Source organism: Littorina saxatilis, linkage group LG16, assembly GCF_037325665.1.
Source record: "Littorina saxatilis isolate snail1 linkage group LG16, US_GU_Lsax_2.0, whole genome shotgun sequence".
Classification (NCBI taxonomy): Eukaryota; Metazoa; Mollusca; class Gastropoda; order Littorinimorpha; family Littorinidae; genus Littorina; species Littorina saxatilis.
Window position 1 is genome coordinate 13,487,376 of NC_090260.1, and position 20,969 is coordinate 13,508,344.

Here is a 20,969-nt window from a genome sequence, read left to right on the forward strand (position 1 = left end):
TGTTGGTCTTTTCTCTTTGTCTACTAATCTCGAGAGCGGGTCTGCGATGTTGGTCTTTCCCGGTCTGTACTTCACTGTGAAGTTGTAGCTCTGTAGTCTAAGTACCCATCGTTCAATCCTTGCTGATGGCTTGGATCTCTTGGAATATATGAATTCCAGGGGTCGATGGTCAGTGATCAGTTCAAACTTGACTCCGTACACGTACTGATGGAACTTCTCACATGCCCAGACTAGGCCCAGAGCTTCTTTCTCTGTCTGCGAATATCTTCTTTCAACATCCGACAGGCTTCTGCTTGCATAGCTGATCACGCGGTCTTCTCCATTCTGACGTTGAATGAGAACTGCGCCCAGGGCTACTGGTCCTGCATCAGCTACAATGCGAGTTTCTGCTTGCGTGTCAAAGTACCCTAACGTGACTGCTTCAGCGAGGTCTGCTTTCAGAGTACAGAACGCTTCTTCTTCGTCTTTTCCCCATCTGAAAGTAACTCCTTGTCTTGTCAGCTTTCTCAAAGTTTCTGCTTTGGCTGCAAGATTTCTGATGAACTTTGCATTGAAATTCACCAGACCCAGAAAACTTCTCACTTCTGCTGCGGTTTCTGGTCTTCTTGCGTTCTTGACGTCTTCCACCTTGGACGGTGCTGGGCTGACTCCTTTCTCATTCAGGACGAAACCCATGTACTCAATCTCCTTCATCCTGAAGACGCATTTCTGTGCGTTCAAAGTCAGTCCACTCTTCTCCAACTTGTCGAGGACTTTCTCAAGTCTTTGGTCATGCTCTTCCATGTTCTTGCCGTGAACGATGATATCGTCTGTCATGTTCCTAGCTCCTTCACAATCTTGCAGAACTTGCTGAATCGTAAACTGATACAATTCTGGAGCTGAGCAGATGCCAAAATTCAAACGTCTGTATCTATACAGTCCGTTGTGCGATGCGAAAGTTGTGATTCCTCTGGATTCTTTGTCTAGTTCCAGCTGATGGAATCCCCACTTCAGGTCTAACTTTGTGAACACTGTGCTACCATTCATCTCAATGAGCGTCTCTTCTACTGTCGGCATGGGATAGCGTTGTCGTTCTACTGCTTCATTTGCTCGTCTCATATCTACGCATAGACGAATCTCTCCGTTGGGCTTTGGGACTACAACAATGGGACTGACCCAGGGTGTTGGTCCATCCACCTTCTCAATGATCTCTGCCGCTTCTAGCTCAGCAATCTTCTCCTCTACCTTAGAACGAAGACTGAAAGGAATACGGCGTGGCGACTGGTTTGACATCTTTCTTGACGTACACGTGTACTTGGTGATCTTTCAGTTTGCCTAGACCCTCGTACAGCTTGGGATGTCTCTTCTCACAATGATCAATGTTCACACTGTTCACTGTGATGGGCTTCTCCGGCGGCAAACCTATGTGCAGAATGTTCAGTGCTTTCGCTGTTTTCACCCCTAACAGCGACTCTCCATCTCCATCAAGTACTTCTACTTCTGCAACGACCTTGTTGTCTCCGACTCTCAATTCTGCTGTAAACTTGCCCTTCAGCTTCAACGGTTCCTTTGAAGCGTAAACGTACAGCTTCTTGTGTGACTGTTCTTTATTAAAGAATAAAACGTTATTCTGTTTCAGCCACTTCCATGTGTTGAATGAAATGATGTTGCAGCTTGCGCCAGAATCTACCATGAAGTTGAGATCGATGCCTCCGACGTTCACTGTAACTCTGGTTGACGACTTGTTTCTTCCGACAATGAAAACTTCTTCACTATCATCTTCATAGTCTTCTTCTAGACTCTTCACATTTCCTCTTGCCTTCTGTTTCTTTGATCTGCAGCAACGTGCATAATGGTTTTTCTTGTGACAAAGTTTACATTCCTTCCCTCTTGCAGGACACTTTGGGTCACGTGCTAAGTGTGTAGTCAGACCACAATTGAAACAAGCTCTCTCTTCTTGCTTATCTGACTGTCTTGGACGATCAGACTGTGTAGGCTTCTTCTGAAAGGTTGACTGCTGACCTCTGTATCTCTGACCTTGATGACCAGGGCTGTGGCGATGGACTGCATGCGCCGACTCTGACTTTACATCTCCTGTCATCTGTCTAGCCTGCTTCTGTGCTGCTTCATGAGCTCTTGCTGTGTCTGCTAGCGTTTTCAAAGTTAGTTCTTTCTTTTCGAGTAACTTCACTCGTAGCTTCGAACTTTTACATCCATGAATAACTTGATCTCTCACGTTCTCGTCTAGCTTATCATCAAATCCACAGTTCTTTGCTTGCTGTCTTAGACGTGTGATAAACTGATCTACTGTTTCACTTTCTTCTTGGCTCATAGATCTGAACACATGTCTTTCGTAGGATTCATTCATCTGCGGTGCAAACTTCTCATCTAGAGCTTCAAGTGTCTGAGTATAGTTCTTGTTTTCAGAATCCGGAACTGTCTCAAAGACATCTTGTACTTCCATACCTGCTGTGTGTAGCAACAACGCTTTCTTCTGTTCATCTGGAGTCTCCCCTCTTGCTCCCAAATAAACTTGAAAACCTCTTTTCCATCTCTTCCATTCCTGTCCTACCTTGGAACTATCTCCATTAGGGTCAAAAGATGCAATAGCTGGAACATAAGGTTGTGGTTGAGCCATGTTCTGTCCAGAATTCACTGTATTCTGTGCACTCCCTTCCTTTTCTTCAAAGAATGACGGATCAAAGTTAAACAATGAGGTGTCAAAACTCATCTGTCACTGATGACACAATCTGTTCCTCTTCTAGAACACATGACGTCTACACTGGCGTAATAGTCTACCCACTTGCTTCTGAGACTTCCGAGACTGTCTGGAAACTTCTAGTGCTTCTACGTGTTGACCGAAACTATCGTCCTCACGCGTGGCTGATGACGTAACGAACTCATCTTTCATGTGCGATCACCAAAATGCATTCAAAACTATTGAACTCACAGTCTTTTGGTCAATCCACTGGTTGAAAAGTTTTCCTCGTCGCCAAATTGTAATAGCTGGTTGTGTGGGTGACTGAGTGTAGTGGAGCAGGCATGGCAGAACACATTCATTCACGCAGACACTTCATTAACGCTGTCTCTTGCTGCCATATTGTATTGCCTCTCTCTCGTTTACATCAAAACGTCTATTTACATGAATCAATGCTTACAATCAATATTCTACTAAAATGTACTATAATACACAGACACTACACGCACAATCACCCACAGGGAGACAAATTTTTAGAATGCAATTCAGGGCCTGACAATGCGTCAGAAGTTTCATCCATCGCTTCATAATTGAAAATGTGACGTAATTCCCAACATTGAATTGGTCTTTGAGAGTGAAATTTAGTCGGCGTCCTCGGAAACACGAATCCAAAGCCGCGATGGTTTTACAAATCAAACAGACAGCCTGATTAGCTAGTTTTACTTTGACAATCAACGTTTCACCTGAAAGCTCAAACCCAATCACCACCTCGATAAGTTACATGAAACATGGGGAACAGAATTTCTTTTGTTACCCAGCTAGTTATGAATAAAATCTCATGAAAATGATGACAAGTCTCTTTGTCATCATTTTCACGACTTTTCATTCATAACAAGCTGGGTAACAAAAAATATGTTCATATGTGACATATCAAAGTTGCCAATGGTTTTGAGCTTCAGTTCAGGTGAGACGTGGATTGTCAAAGTAAAAGCCAATCAGGATTGAAACACATAAAAGAAAGGGTACATGCTAAAAAGTGACTGACCTCGAAAATATAATGGCAGTTCTGTACATTTTTAGACTGGAAGAAAAGCGATGTAAACTTTACGTTTGAGGTCACATTTTTAGTAATGACACGATGGATTGAACCTCTGAAGCGTTTTGGGGCCCTGCATCGGATTCTAAAAAATCGTGTCCCTGTGGGTATTTGTGCGTATTATTGCACTACCAAAATGATGACAACACGATCAAGTTTACATGGTGGCTTGTTGTCAGACCAGCATTGTTGTGTTGGTCCTCGGGGACCACAACACCTTTTGTTACATCTTCATCAACCTCGGCCTTCGGCTTTGGTCGATAAAGATGAAACGAAACACGATGTGGTCATCTCGGACCAACAAAAAAGCTGGTCTGCCAACAAGCCACCAAAGATCTTATATAATCTGCGAAGGAAGTGAATCCTTGGCGTCACAAACGTCTGGGAGCGATCACAGCATAGCCTTTTGGATTTCACTCTGCGGCTAGACGCGTTGGTCTTTGTCGCTAAGTAACACCTCATGCTCTAGCGTACATAGCAGCATCGAAAAGTGTTCGTCCTTCGTTGACGACGATCGATGACCAAGACTCGGGGTTGCCTTGTGCGGCCTGGTCTTGTGGGTCTTGAGGTGGCTGGTGAGACCGACTTCGACGAAGAATTCGCTAGGAGCCTACTGCAGACCCGACGGTCCGACTGCCTGGAGGCCCAGGCTTTGGATGATGGCCCGCTTAAGAAACGGCAAGGTTGTTCCGCACCTTAATTGCTTTCGTCCAGTCATATTTTGCTTTGACTCGGGTATCCGCTCGATGCGATGTCGACTGTTTCTGTTGGCGGTAGACGACTGGCTTTCTTCTTGACTTTTTGTCAACTTGGTTTTCTGGTCATCCAGTTGTTCACCTTTTTTGTCGTATTTATGAGTGACATCACCTGTTTGAACCTTGGTAATCATGTCCGGCAGGTCTGATGACGACCTGATCTCCGTTACCATGTAAATTTTTTTATCCTCACTCCATGCATCTTTGCAGTTTGGGTTTCTTTGAGCCTTACGGAGCAGACAAAGTTTATCATATGGAAGGTACTCTTCAATCCTAAAGCCTGAGCCATCAAGCATGCTGCGACGTTTAAAAACTGCATCTCTCTTTCCTTCCGATGCGAAGAGGATGAGTATGGGCCGCGGTCCATGACCGTTGCTTTTTTTTCTTCGGGGGCGGTTCTCCCCAAGTCGGCAGACTTTCTTGACGTCACGTGTTTGCAAATCCAGACCAAGCTTATCGTTGAGGGACTCCAGCACGTCATTCTGACAATTAGCTGACACTTCCTCAATCTTTCCTTTTGTGTTTTTCTTGCCGTCTTCTGGAATGCCAAAGATTATGATGCTTCTTGCCCAACCGATTTCGTCTGCTTGACTCATGTTTATAGTGATCATTTCTTTTCGTGTCTCCGTCGATGCGGAGCCTTGCTCGGGCAAAAGTGGCCCTGTGAAAAAAGCAAACACTGTCTTCAGTTACTGGGGCCATACAACTAGCTGAACATTGAGCAAAATTATCGATAAAGGACAAAAGGTTGAAATGCAATGCATGGGAACAATGAGAATGACAGGGGAAGGAAGAGAGAGAGAGAGAGAGAGAGAGAGAGAGAGAGAGAGAGAGAGAGAGAGAGAGAGAGAGAGAGAAAGAGAAAGAGAAAGAGAGAGAGAGAGAGAAAGATAGAGAGAGAGAGAGAGAAGAGAGAGAGAGAGAAAGAGAGCGAGAGACAGAGCGAGAGACAGAGAGAGAGAGAAAGAGAGAGAAAAGAGAAAGAGAGAGAGAGAGAGAGAGAGAGAGAGAGAGAGAGAGAGAGAGAGAGAGAGAGAGAATGTGTGTGTGTACGTGTGTGAGTTAAACAGCACTTGATGACTCACCTGGTTCATCGTCGGTCAACGCGCTGTTGATGAAGTCTCTAGTTCTGGCTTCCTTCACTGGTGTAAGGTTTTGGCTGGTGGAAGATGCTACAGCTGCAGTGTCTGTAAAACAAGACAACATTAAATGAATATTAGATCTGCGGGGCCTGGTGTGGCAACAGTATGCCGACACACAATGTTCACAGGAATACAGTGAGAGTAGACATTGGAGGGTGCAGTGAGGCTGGCGGGGGGGGGGGGGTGGGTGTCGGATGTAAATTAAAGCTTACAGAGACACGCAGTAGGACATGGCATTCTTATGCGCATCACATTTGTTATTGCAAACATCATCATCATCATTATTATCATCATCATCATCACCATCAACAACAACAACCGCACCAAAAATAACAACAATAAAACTGCAATCTTTTGGGCTATAGACAGACAGACATAAAGAAAAAAGATAAAGAAAGAGATAGGGAGAGGGAGAAAGAGATCGAGTTATAATAAGAGTGAGAAAGAGACAGACAGAGGGAGAAAACGAGAGACAGAGAAAGAGTGTAAGACAGACAGACAGGGAAAGAGAATAAGACAGGCAGGCAGACAGACGGAGAAAAATAATTTAAAAAAAACAAGAAAGGTAATTTGTTGGAACGTTTGTTATGAACAAAACAATACGTTACAATTACAAATATGTCGACCCAACGGTCTTTTAAGTGCACAGACGAACAATAGGTAACAAGAACTTAGCTTGGTTGAGTTTACCAGCAAGCGGCCGAAACAAGCGTTCCAACAAACTACCTTTCTTGTTTTTTTATTCTGAATTTTGGAACCTGGGCCGAAACAAGCGTTTCAACAAACTACCTTTTTTTTCTGAATTTTGAAACGTTGGCAGCCCCCCGAGGGTTAGGGGGAAGAATTTACCCGATGCTCCCCAGCATGTCGTAAGAGGCGACTAACGGATTCTGTTTCTCCTTTTACCCTTGTTGAGTGTTTCTTGTATAGAATATAGTCAATTTTTGTAAAGATTTTAGTCAAGCAGTATGTAAGAAATGTTAAGTCCTTTGTACTGGAAACTTGCATTCTCCCAGTAAGGTCATATATTGTACTACGTTGCAAGCCCCTGGAGCAAATTTTTGATTAGTGCTTTTGTGAACAAGAAACAATTGACAAGTGGCTCTATCCCCTCTCCCCCCTTTCCCCGTCGCGATATAACCTTCGTGGTTGAAAACGACGTTAAACACCAAATAAAGAAAGAAAGAAAGGAACGTAGCCAGTCTCTTTGTTTTTGGAGAAAAAGAAGACAAGTCAAAAAGTAAGAAAGAAAGAGAGTCGTTGTGGTACTGCACTCACCTTCTTCTTTGAGCAATACTGAGAATTGCAAAGATATAGCAAATGAACGACCGGACTTCTTATCGACTTCCACCTGCAGTGTACAGTTCTGTTGGTTGCTCAGTTGTCTGCAGAAAAAGAGAGCCAGAAACTAATAAATTGATGGCTCTAAACTTTTTTTCTCATACCAGGATACTAACACATTCATCGATGTGGTGGTTGTAATTTAAGAGAGAGAGAAAGATAAGGAGAGAGATTGAGATAAGGAGAGAGAGACAGACAGATAGACAGATAGACAGACAGACAGACAGACAGACAGACAGACAGTAAAAATACAAACAGCATTGAGAGAGCATGAAATCTAAACTTTTTAAATAATCATTGGAAGAAAAACACTGCGAGAGAAGATTTCTGCTATAAAGTCTATTTAGTACTCCAAAACTATCGATAAAACAGATTTGCGGGAAAGTGTTCCCACTTGAATCACATCGCAAAATCGCTCAAACTGCACTCACTTCTTGGCTGCATAATGAAAAATATACAAATATTCACCAACACTCAAACTTGTACTCACATTGTTGGCCACATTCAATTCACCCACCCTCCTTTCAACCAAGCACTTCCCTTTTTTTTCCTCTTCGTTCATGGGCTTAGACTCCCACGTTCACTCATGTTTTTTAGCACGAGTGGATTTTTACGTGTATGACCGGTTTTTACTGCCGGGGTATTTTCGTGTTTCTATAACCCACCGAACTCTGACATGGATTACAGGATCTTTTCCGTGCGCTCTTGGTCTTGTACTTGCGTTTACACACGAAGGGGGTTAAGTCACTAGCAGGTCTGCACATAAGTTGACCTGGGAGATCGGAAAAATCTCCACTCTTAACCCACCAGGCGGCAGCGACCGGGATTCAAACTCACGACCTCCCGATTAGGAGGCCGACGTATTACCACCACGCCACTGCGCCCGTCCCTTCTCTTTTAAGTAAGAAGTACACAAACCGCACTCAACAAAAGTTGCATGACTTCTTCAAGTTTTGGTATAACGAATAAACGTGTTACTCACTCAACACAGCGGTTGATCTCGTTGTTGAAGGATTTGCTGGTGACCATGTTACTCCGTTCTAATCGCCGAGCAGCCTCCAAAAGTGCGACTTGCATCTTCACTGTCGATTTGGGAGGGATTTGGATTGAACTCGGATTGAATTCGGCGTGAGTAAAACACTCAATCAGCAGATGGACAACACTCCGCCATTCTCGGTCAAGAAGAATGAAGAACTCTCCATCCTTGTCATTGGCCTGAAAAAGTGACACACACACACATAAGACATAAGAACATTTATTGTCCATACAATTAATTACAATAGATGGAAAAGCGTGGTTCATCTGCTCTTAAAACAACCAAAACAACATATGACAACAATCTTAAAAAACAAGTAAGAACACCCAAAGTACTCCAGACAGGCACGTCCGCCACATCCATACTGCACCCACACACACACACGACCGTGATCTCGCTTTATAACAAAACAGTCATGTTTGCTTCAATATCACCAGGACGGATTAAATCAATTCATTGTTTTTGCGAAAAGGTTGCAGTTGTGTCTATAATTGGGATAATAAAGGGTTTTATTCACTCATTTATGTCGATTATATCACATGCGCATTTGGAAGAAAACTTGTGGTCATAATTAATTTACACATTCAAAAACAGCATGCTCGTCACTTTTGCACGTGGATTTATCGCATAATCTGTTTTGTTGTTGTTGCAATATTGGGATAATAGAATCAATGCATGGATACATCCTGCTGTGTAGTCTAAAATAATTGAGTGGAATGGGGGTCTGTCTATTGGTAAAATTTAAAGTACCTTCCACGTTTTAATCGATAATTTCGTGCGTTAATGGAGCATAGTACTTCTTTATATTGTACCTGCACTTAATCTTTTCTCATCAAACATCAAAACATCCCTACCAGGAGTGTTAACGGGATGTCGTAAGGTACACGGGAAATTCCTTGCAGGAGCACAGCTGCTCGTGTCACCATGTTGAAAACCTTCCTGTTAAGCTCGATTGGCCCGTCGTAGAACTCCTCACATTCTTCTTCTCTTAGCTTCAGCTTTTGTTCCAAAGATTCAACACTGAAGTTCTGCATGTCCAAAGTGCAGGGCAGAATTGTAAATCTGTCGTGGCAAAAGTCTAACAGGGACTCGTTCAGCTCCTGAAGTGTTGCAACTGTGTAATCATGAATGTGTTCCTCCAGGTCAGGGCCTCCGTCGTTATTTTGCAGGTTGAACAAGGTGAGGACGAAGGATGGCAAGTTCTCCCCGATGAAGAAAGCCTGCAAGGTGTTCACAGCAGGATAATCTTCATCTATCAAGGTCAAGTTCAGGTCAGCCGGAAGTGTGTCTGATATCCACACTTTTCCGTGGTTAGGTCCCCGCCATTCATCCAGGACTTTCACGATGTCTTTTACTTGCGTGTCCAAGCCGGCTTTTTTCAGTTGGTTGATGAGTTGGTAATCTGGCAACGAAGAAGAGCAAAAACTGTGCATGTACATATTTTCTACATACGCTTCTCTCGTGTGAATACAGAAGGCAACATGGTATGCCGTGCCATTTTTTTTATTTAATTTACTTAGGGGGGAAAGTCGCTAAACCTGGAACAGTTAAGGAGAAACAGCCGTACCAGACAAAAAAATGGATATTGCAAAGCGTTCTTTATATTGTCACATACTAGACTCTATCAGTAAATAAACGAACCACATAAAATAAAATAAAAGTCACGCAACTCATCAGACTGGTCATAATAAAAATGTCTGCATTTGTTCCAGGTTGGACGCATGGGTGTGTAAAGTGGAACACTGTTGTCAAACTCGGAACACATAAACACACCCTGACTCTCTTTCTAGCTCTGTCTCACACACACACATATACACTCACACACTCTCATTCACACACAAACAAGCACACATTGCCACACACACAAGATAAATAAATACATCATAACATTTTGATTAAGCCATTTTGTGTAAATGTAAATGTCTTTTTTTTAACAATATATTTTGATTTTTTACCAAGGAAATGATAACAATTTAAGCCTTAAATGTAAAACAAAAAGATAAATAAGGGCTAGGTCTAAAAAGGACTGAAAAACAAAACCTTTAAAAAAAAAAAGGAAAAAATATCAATCAAGTTCAAGTTCAAGTTCAAGTTTTATTAGTCCATAACCCCTGGGGTCATTTTGAACTATAAATACAATCAATACAATCATGATATATGCTAATATAATAAATAAATAAAAAATTAAAAAGATTATGAAAAACTGTTACAGATTCTATTAATAAAGTCCAAAATATTATTTAGCAATTTCTTTTTTTTAGTAGCAAACAACTTTTTAAATTTAAGTGCATTAGGTTTTTTCCAATACCCAGCTAGCAAGCTTTCGTCGGCCGATTGACGATTTCAGTCGGGTGACGTCGTCATATGTCGTGTGTCGTCGTCGGTTGTTGCGCCGATACCGTTTTGACTGTGTGTAAAACTCGGCAAATGTACGTAATAAACCCCAACATCGGCCCGACGCAATGTTGCTGTCGATAAAAATATGCAGAGTTACGGGAGATAACAAATTTATGATCATTATTTTAACATTTGTTACGTCCCCTGTTCAAGGGTCGGCCCGTCAACGGCGTGACATGACCCTGCAAATGCGAAACTGAATTATTCATATTTGTTGACTTTTTCACATGGGAGTAGGATAATTAATTGTAAGTTTCAGTTGTATATTTGCAATCAAATACAGCATGAGCTCAAACCATGAGTTTTACATTTTAAAAATATGCCATCATATATACTTGAAATACTCTCATAGCTTTCCTTACGGTAAACAAGATTGAGTGTAAACATGGCCGGCTGCTACTTTCCCGCGTGAGCGAAGTTTATTTGTTTTCTTAGTTCACGTTAATATCGAAAGAAGAGACATTCTTGTGAATGTTGGACAGCACATTGATGATATGTTATCCGAGACGAATGTCGCCTCGGGATCTCAATCTGAGTGCTGGTCCCAGTGCCACGTGGTGGCGGTGATAGTTGACACGTTGTGTAGCCAGTCACTCTTTGATATTTCTGATGTTGAAATATCACTGGTGTTTGCGCGGAGAACTGTCCAAGGACGGATGGAAACCTACAGGTGTGTTCAAGCTGTTATAACGTCAACTCGAGGACAACCGACGGATGGAGCGAGTAAGTGATTTCGTTTTTTGACTCACATGCGAAGCAAAAGTGAGTCTATGTACTCACCCGAGTCGTCCGTCCGTCCGTCCGGACGTCCGGACGTCCGTCCGGAAAACTTTAACGTTGGATATTTCTTGGACACTATTCAGTCTATCAGTACCAAATTTGGCAAGATGGTGTATGATGATAAGGCCCCAAAAAACATACATAGCATCTTGACCTTGCTTCAAGGTCAAGGTCGCAGGGGACATAAATGTTGTCTAAAAAACAGCTATTTTTCACATTTTTCCCATTTTCTCTGAAGTTTTTGAGATTGAATACCTCAACTATATATGATATATAGGGCAAAGTAAGCCCCATCTTTTGATACCAGTTTGGTTTACCTTGCTTCAAGGTCAAGGTCACAGGAGCTCTTCAACGTTGGATTGTATACATATTTTGAAGTGACCTTGACCCTGAACTATGGAAGATAACTGTTTCAAACTTAAAAATTATGTGGGGCACATGTTATGCTTTCATCATGAGACACATTTGGTCACATATGATCAAGGTCAAGGTCACTTTGACCCTTATGAAATGTGACCAAAATAAGGTAGTGAACCACTAAAAGTGACCATATCTCATGGTAGAAAGAGCCAATAAGCACCATTGTACTTCCTATGTCTTGAATTAACAGCTTTGTGTTGCATGACCTTGGATGACCTTGACCTTGGGTCAAGGTCACATGTATTTTGGTAGGAAAAATGTGTAAAGCAGTTCTTAGTGTATGATGTCATATTGCTAGGTTTAGTTATTTGACCTTGACCCTGAAGGTCAAGGTCATGTAAAGGTCAAGGTCAAGCATGTGAGTCGTATGAGCTTTGCCCTTCTTGTTTTTGCTTTAATGTTAGTTTTGCTGTTATACAGTGGGGGGGGGGGGGAGGACATACTGCTGTATCTGTATATATGTAGATGTAGGTGTGTTTTGTCCTGTTACAGTGGGGGAGGGGGGTGGAGTACAGACTCATGATACTGCTGAATCTGTAGCTGTAAGTGTGGTTTGCACTGTTACACTTGGGGGGTGGGGTGTACATACTGATGTATCTGTAGCTGTAGGTGTGTGTATTGCATTGTAACACTTGGGGGGAAGGGGGGGGGTTGTATGTTAGTTTTGCTGTTATACAGTGGGGGGGGGAGTACATACTGCTGTATATGTAGATGTAGGTGTGTTTTGTCCTGTTACAGTGGGGGAGGGGGGGTGGAGTACATACTCATGATACTGCTGAATCTGTAGCTGTAAGTGTGGTTTGCACTGTTACACTTGGGGGGTGGGGTGTACAAACTGATGTATCTGTAGCTGTAGGTGTGTGTATTGCATTGTAACACTGGGGGGGGGGGGGGTTGTACATACTGATCTATCTGTAGCTGGTGGTGTGTTTTGCACTGATGTACACTTGGGGGGGGGGGGGTGTACATACTGCTGAATCTGTAGCTGTAGGTGTGTTTTGCACAGTAACACTGGGGGGGGGGGGGTTGTACATACTGATCTATCTGTAGCTGGTGGTGTGTTTTGCACTGATGTACACTTGGGGGGGGGGGGGTGTACATACTGCTGAATTTGTAGCTGTAGGCGTGTTTTGTACTGTTACACTTGGGGGGGGGGGGTTGTACATACTGATGTATCTGTAGCTGTAGGTGTGTTATGTACTTTTACAGTAGGGGGGAGGGGGGGGGGTTGGACATACTGCTGTATATGTAGCTGTAGGTGTGTTTTGCACACAGGGGAGGGGGGGGGGTTGAACATACTGCTGTATCTGTAGCTCTAGGTGTGTTTTGCACACAGGGGAGGGGGGGGGGTTGAACATACTGCTGTATCTGTAGCTCTAGGTGTGTTTTGCACTCTACACTGGGGAAGGCGGTGGACTGGAGTGTTGTACATACTGCTGTAAGTATGTTTTGTACTGTTACAGTGGTGGCAGCGGGGGGAGGGGGGGTGTACATACAATTTTCTGAATCTGTAACTGTATAAGTGTAAATGAGTTTTGTACTGTTACAGTGGGGGGGGGGGGGTGAGGGTTGTACATACTGCTGTATCTGTAGCAGTAGGTGCGATTTGTGCTGTTACAGTTGGGGGGGGGGGGGGTTGTACATACTGCGGTAGCTGTAGGTGTTTTTTGCACTGTTACACTTGGGTTGGGGGAGGGGGGTTGTACATATATACTGCTGAATCTGTAGCTGTAAGTGTGTTTTGCACTGTTACATTGGGGGGGGGGGGGGGTATACATACTGCTGTAGCTGTAGGTGTGTTTTGTACTGTTACTAAGGGGGAGGGGAGGTGTACATACAGCTGTACCTGTAAGTAATGTTTGCACTGTTGCACTTGGGGGGTTGTACATACTGCTGAATCTGTTGCTGTAGGTATGTTTTATACTGTAATACTGAGGGGGGGTGTATATACGGCTGTAGCTGTAGGTGTGGTTTGTACTGTTACAGTGAGGGCGGTAGGGGCGGGGGGTTCTACATAGTGCTGTATCTGTAGCTGGTGATGTGTTTTGCACTGTTACAAACGGGGGGGGGGGGGTGTACACACTGCTGTATCTGTAGGTTTGTTGTCTACTGTAACACTGGGGGGAGGGGGGGTTGTACTGCTGTAGCTGTAAGTGAATTTTGCACTGTTACACTTGGGGGGGGGGGGGGGGTGGTACATACTGCTGTATCTGTAGCTGCATGCCCAGCCAGCAAGACATTAGCGGCCGATAGTCGGCCGAACACCCTTCAAAAAGTCGGGCAGGTGACGTCAAAAGATACGACGCGGGTGTTGGCCCGACTAACTTTTGCAAAGAGGCAACAAGGCGGCCGACAGGCGGCCGAACACCTGTACTATGGCGGCACGCATCCGGTCCGATGTTAATCGGTCCGATGGCTTGTTGGACCTGCGGCCCGACACCTTATGCCGACATCGTCCCGATGTCTTCCCGCTGAAATCGATATCTTCCCGATGTCGGCATAAGGTGTCGGGCCGCAGGTCCAACAAGTTATCGGGCCGATTAACATCGGACCGGATGCGTGCCGCCATAGTGCAGGTGTTCGGCCGCCTGTCGGCCGCCTCGTTGCCTCTTTGCAAAAGTTAGTCGGGCCAACACCAACGTCGTATGTTTTGACGTCACCGGCCCGACATTTTGAAGGGTGTTCGGCCGATTATCGGCCGCTAATGTCTTGCTGGCTGGGTAGTAAGGTGGTAACAACTCAGCTCTTTCTTCTTTGAAAAAATCACAGACAAATAAATAATGGAATTCATCACCTATGTCTTGTGATACACATTTGGTGCAAGTTCTTTCTGACCTCGGGATGTTAAGGTAACGTTCTTTCTGTACAGGCAAATTGTTGTTTAATGTTCTAAACTTCGTCATTAAAACACATTGCTGATAATCATGGCAGGTGTGTGACATAATCTTCACATGCAAAAATATCTTTAAACATTCGATAATTCCAAAACATAATTTTTGTTCCAATTTCTGTAAACCATTTATGGATATACTGGTCGTACAAGCTTCTTTTTACTTTCTGTTTAAACCATCTGTTTAAAGAAGAAGGAAGAAAAGTTTAAAAAACGTACCATTTTGTTTTGTTTTGCCGCGGTAGTCATTTTTGCCTCACATGCGAAGCAAAAGTGAGTCTATGTACTCACCCGAGTCGTCCGTCCGTCCGTCCCCCTCTGTCCATCCGGAAAACTTTAACGGTGGATATTTCTTGGACACTATTCAGTCTATCAGTACCAAATTTGGCAAGATGGTGTATGATGACAAGGCCCCAAAAAACATACATAGCATTTTGACCTTGCTTCAAGGTCAAGGTCGCAGGGGCCATAAATGTTGTCTAAAAAACAGCTATTTTTCACATTTTTCCCATTTTCTCTGAAGTTTTTGAGATTTAATACCTCACTTATATATGATATATAGGGCAAAGTAAGCCCCATCTTTTGATACCAGTTTGGTTTACCTTGCTTCAAGGTCAAGGTCACAGGAGCTCTTCAAAGTTGGATTGTATACATATTTTGAAGTGACCTTGACCCTGAACTATGGAAGATAACTGTTTCAAACTTAAAAATTATGTGGGGCACATGTTATGCTTTAATCATGAGACACATTTGGTCACATATGATCAAGGTCAAGGTCACTTTGACCCTTATGAAATGTGACCAAAATAAGGTAGTGAACCACTAAAAGTGACCATATCTCATGGTAGAAAGAGCCAATAAGCACCATTGTACTTCCTATGTCTTGAATTAACAGCTTTGTGTTGCATGACCTTGGATGACCTTGACCTTGGGTCAAGGTCACATGTATTTTGGTAGGAAAAATGTGTAAAGCAGTTCTTAGTGTATGATGTCATTGCTAGGTTTAGCTGAAGGTCAAGGTCATGTAAAGGTCAAGGTCAAGCATTTGAGTCGTATGGGCTTTGCCCTTCTTGTTTTTTGCTGGAATAACATCAAGGAATGTCACTAGACATTTCTGCAAAACAATTGTTCATGAATTGTTCCCCGTTGATCGCATATTGAGGTGTTCCAAGTTGGCCGACTGTTCCGGGATTGGCGATTTTCCCTTTGGTTATAGTAACATTTTTGTCCCATAAAGCTTCGTTTTCTTTCGCTACCCATGTTAATATATGTGAAATGATCAGCGTACTATTCTGACAGCTTGTCGGCAACACATTTAACTCAGAGAGAGGAGGAGATCGACCGAGTCAAAAATAGGAGACGAACAGAGACAGACAAACAGACGGAGACATGCAGTACCTTTGGATCCGCTCCAAGCTTCGTTCTTGTGTTGGTAGACTTTGTCGAAGAAAGGAGATGGAGTCAAACAATGTGCTTTTTCTTCAAAATCTTTTGGATCGTCTGGAAAGAAAATCGTAAATATTCCCTTTCGTATTACATTGCAAAAAGTAGCATTTTGTAGCCCGAACCATGCAAATTCAACAAAGAAAAGGGTATCTTATTCATTTTGAATTTGCCAACTTTGCAATGAGAACTTGCAGGCAAGGACAAGGTTAATTTCAGGAAATGTTAGAATAATTACATTGCAAACTTCATGTAATGCTCTTCACACAGTTTGACTGGTTTGTTTGCCTATTGGTTATTTAAGCTGAGACAGAATCTGGCATTGTCGTTTTTTTGCAAAGAAAAATCGTATTAGAACACACGATATCATCGTTTTTCTATAACCTCTAATATGTATAGTTTTGTTGCATTTGATTGACCATGTGCCCACTAAAAAGAAAACTGTTAAATAACAAAAGCGCTATGAACAATAATGTTCGACTTTTGACATGAAGATTCACCGGAAAATGTTTTAGGGGCATTCACTTTTATCACATCATCTCAGTTTTTGAAAAGCTTCATTTCATATCGCGTCATTTTTATATTTAGTCAAGTTTTGACTAAATATTTTAACATCGAGGGGGAATCGAAACGAGGGTCGTGGTGTATGTGCGTGTGTGTGTGTGTGTGTCTGTCTGTCTGTCTGTGTGTGTGTGTAGAGCGATTCAGACTAAACTACTGGACCGATCTTTATGAAATTTGACATGAGAGTTCCTGGGTATGAAGTCCCCGAACGTGTTTTTTTCCATTTTTTTGATAAATGTCTTTGATGACGTCATATCCGGCTTTTCGTGAAAGTTGAGGCGGCACTGTCACGCCCTCATTTTTCAACCAAATTGGTTGAAATTTTGGTCAAGTAATCTTCGACGAAGCCCGGACTTCGGTATTGCATTTCAGCTTGGTGGCTTAAAAATTAATTAATGACTTTGGTCATTAAAAATCTGAAAATTGTAAAACAAAATAAAAATTTATAAAACGATCCAAATTTACGTTTATCTTATTTTCCATCATTTGCTGATTCCAAAAACATATAAATATGTTATATTCGGATTAAAAACAAGCTCTGAAAATTAAATATATAAAAATTATTATCAAAATTAAATTGTCGAAATCAATTTAAAAACACTTTCATCTTATTCCTTGTCGGTTCCTGATTCCAAAAACATATAGATATGATATGTTTGGATTAAAAACACGCTCAGAAAGTTAAAACAAAGAGAGGTACAGAAAAGCGTGCTATCCTTCTTAGCGCAACTACTACCCCGCTCTTCTTGTCAATTTCACTGCCTTTGCCATGAGCGGTGGACTGACGATGCTACGAGTATACGGTCTTGCTGAAAAATGGCATTGCGTTCAGTTTCATTCTGTGAGTTCGACAGCTACTTGACTAAATATTGTATTTTCGCCTTACGCGACTTGTTGTTGACTCATGCTATTGGACTACTTACTCTCTTTTCGGCACATAACCCCAGCCACATTTTTGAAGCTCTTTCTTCTGAATTTTCACCAAGTAATCTTTGGCTCGTAGCAAACTATGGGATTGTATTTCCGCTTGGTAGATAAAAAAAAAACTCATAATTGAAATTGTAATTAATTCAAAGCTATGCCCAAATTTGCCCTTACCTTAAATCGAAAATAAGACATGAAGAAGAGACTTTTATGACGTTTTATTTAATGTTCTCACAGCAGAGCTGTCTAGTAATTGTAAGAGTACACAATACAGTTTTAAATGATAAGATTACAGTCTTCATACAAGTTTTCCTTTCCTTCTCTTTTTATATTTAGTCAAGTTTTGACTAAATATTTTAACATCGAGGGGGAATCGAAACGAGGGTCGTGGTGTATGTGCGTGTGTCTGTGTGTGTGTGTGTGTGTGTGTGTGTGTGTGTGTGTGTGTGTGTGTGTGTGTGTGTAGAGCGATTCAGACTAAACTACTGGACCGATCTTTATGAAATTTGACATGAGAGTTCCTGGGTATGAAATCCCCGAACGTTTTTTTCATTTTTTTGATAAATGTCTTTGATGACGTCATATCCGGCTTTTCGTGAAAGTTGAGGCGGCACTGTCACGCCCTCATTTTTCAACCAAATTGGTTGACATTTTGGTCAAGTAATCTTCGACGAAGCCCGGACTTCGGTATTGCATTTCAGCTTGGTGGCTTAAAAATTAATTAATGACTTTGGTCATTAAAAATCTGAAATTTGTAAAAAAAATAAAAATTTATAAAACGATCCAAATTTACGTTTATCTTATTCTCCATCATTTGCTGATTCCAAAAACATATAAATATGTTATATTCGGATTAAAAACAAGCTCTGAAAATTAAATATATAAAAATTATTATCAAAATTAAATTGTCCAAATCAATTTAAAAACACTTTCATCTTATTCCTTGTCGGTTCCTGATTCCAAAAACATATAGATATGATATGTTTGGATTAAAAACACGCTCAGAAAGTTAAAACAAAGAGAGGTACAGAAAAGCGTGCTATCCTTCTTAGCGCAACTACTACCCCGCTCTTCTTGTCAATTTCACTGCCTTTGCCATGAGCGGTGGACTGACGATGCTACGAGTAAAATGGCATTGCGTTTCATTCTGTGAGTTCGACAGCTACTTGACTAAATATTGTATTTTCGCCTTACGCGACTTGTTTTTAACATACATTATAACATATAATCTTGACAAGACAAGAAGAAGAAAGGGAAAAATCAGATCACACAAAAACACACACATAAACCACGTTCTACAAATAAAAAAAACATAGGAAGGGGGGATAGGGTTTGGTGGCCTGGTGGTTGCGTAATCAAAAACTGTTTGTGAAAGGTAACAAATTTGTATTAGGATTTTCTTCCTGCCATGAATAGACACTCTTCATGATAATTATCCTACCAACGCATACAGACGGTCATTTTGGAATTATAAGTGAGGTTTCACACACGAAAACCATACTTTTTTGAAATCAGAAAATAATAAGGAATTCAGGTTGATGAGAAATGTAAATATTGTAACAATGGAATTAATGAGGAATATTTTGTACTTGAATGACCAGTTGAACTTAAGTAGTTTGAGGAATATATTAGTCAATTTAGGATCAAAAAACAGTAAAGGTAGGTTGTTGGAACGTTTGATATTGACAAAACAATAACATTGTTTTAGGATTGAGTCAATTTAGGCAAAAAGGGTATTGGAATGCTAGTCTTCCTGTTTGTGTGACAGACGTCACAGTCGAAGTATGATCAGAATTTGTATCAGAATTAAATGCATCATTAAACATTTTGATCGCCGATATGTGTATGATCATTTTGAGGGAAGGGGGGGGGGCCCATTCACATTCATCTCTGCAATATAAGTTTGAAATCTCAGAGAGATAGAGGGAGAGAAAGAGAGAAAGAAAGGGAGACAAAGGCATCTGTCCATGCATGCTTGCCCAAAGCTTGCTCGCGCAAAACTGTCCATTTTAGTGTTGAATTGAGGCCAGGCAGCAGTGTGTTAGTTTTGAACCTTGAGCAATTGTCAACTACAAAGCAATGTTTTTTGTATGAAAAATGATGAGTTACATTTTCAGTGATACTGAATGTTGATGTTGATTATCGTTATATGTGTAAACTAGAATGAATACCCGCTTCGCCGGGTACAGTAGAGCCGAATGATACCCGGCTTCGCCGGGTACAGTAGAGCCGAATACCCGGCTTCGCCGGGAAGAAGTAGAGGAATACCCGGCTTCGCCGGGATGAAAGCGTTGTGGACAGTGACCTTCTAAAAATAGTAACGGGAATATCCAGCTTCGCCGGGATGAAAGCATTGTGGACAGTGACCTTCTAAAAATAGTAATGGGAATATGGATTGACGCCACACGAAGGAAGGGAGATAAACTCGCAAAACACTGGAGAAGATAAGGAAGAGTTTCTGGGAATGGATCTGGGAAGATGAACAGAAAAACCAAAATCGGTTCAACGCTGCGCGCTGAGAGCACGTGTTGAAAATTCTCATCGACCAGGTTGTGTCCGGGGTCTACCTGAATATGCCCACCAAATTTGAAGCAGATTCATCGAGAACTTTGGCCGTGCATCGCGAACACATACACACAGACACACACACACACACACACACACACACACACACACACACACAGACACAAGTCGTATATATATATAGATGGTAGAAGAGCAACACGTACATGGTTCCAGCAGCGTGACTTCCTCTGGCAGAGTCATTTCTGGAGATAAAAAAATCTAAATAGAAAACATTACAAATACAATGCTGATATGAAAAACAAGAGGCGAAGCTAACTTCAAGGCTCACGTAAGAAATCGATAAACAGTAGCACAAACTCACTCACTCGCACACCCACACATAGTTAAAACGCATCATATCAACTTCATGTATAATTTTCCAAAAACAGGCAAATAGATAAAGTGACTGGTGTATTTGTTGTTGGTGCAGTTGTCCCTGAAGGAGATCTTCACACACACACACACACACACACACACACACACACACACACACACACACACACACACACACACACACACACACACGAGACCGCAAAAACACGCATGCACACACACACACACACTTTTAAACTGTCATGGATTCAGCATAATTATCATGGCATAGCTTATCTACAGTCATAAACCCACCCTAGAGCTAGCGTATCAAGATATTATATTCTTGGAATTATCATAGTCATCATACGACTAAGACTTAAAGATATGGGCGTCACCATGGTCACACTCACACAGCTTTACATGGGGTCATTTTCCCTCTGAAGTTTATATTTTCCAGTAACACGTTGTCCTGCTGGCCACCAGCTCCGCGTGCTTGGGAATGAACGGTCACCAAGAATACCATAGACCATTATCTCTCATTTACTGGCTGTGAGTAACTGTAAGGCATTAAGGTTATTGGCAGAAAAACCATGTACTTCCTCACTGCAGCACTGGAAAGCTTTT

The 20,969-nt window shown here is 42.0% G+C and overlaps 1 protein-coding gene across 1 annotated transcript; it reads right to left on the reverse strand.

Moving 5' to 3' along the window:
* Window positions 1–3,958: 3,958 nt before the first annotated feature.
* On the reverse strand, window positions 3,959–10,730 carry LOC138950446 (uncharacterized). The gene is made up of 5 exons (XM_070322178.1): window positions 8,902–10,730; window positions 7,994–8,226; window positions 6,949–7,055; window positions 5,614–5,715; window positions 3,959–5,189 (listed from the first exon to the last, which is right to left on the reverse strand). Exons 1-5 carry the CDS (start codon window positions 9,484–9,486, stop codon window positions 4,384–4,386), a joined length of 1,833 nt encoding a protein of 610 aa, XP_070178279.1. The 5' UTR covers window positions 9,487–10,730; the 3' UTR covers window positions 3,959–4,383.
* Window positions 10,731–20,969: the final 10,239 nt, after the last annotated feature.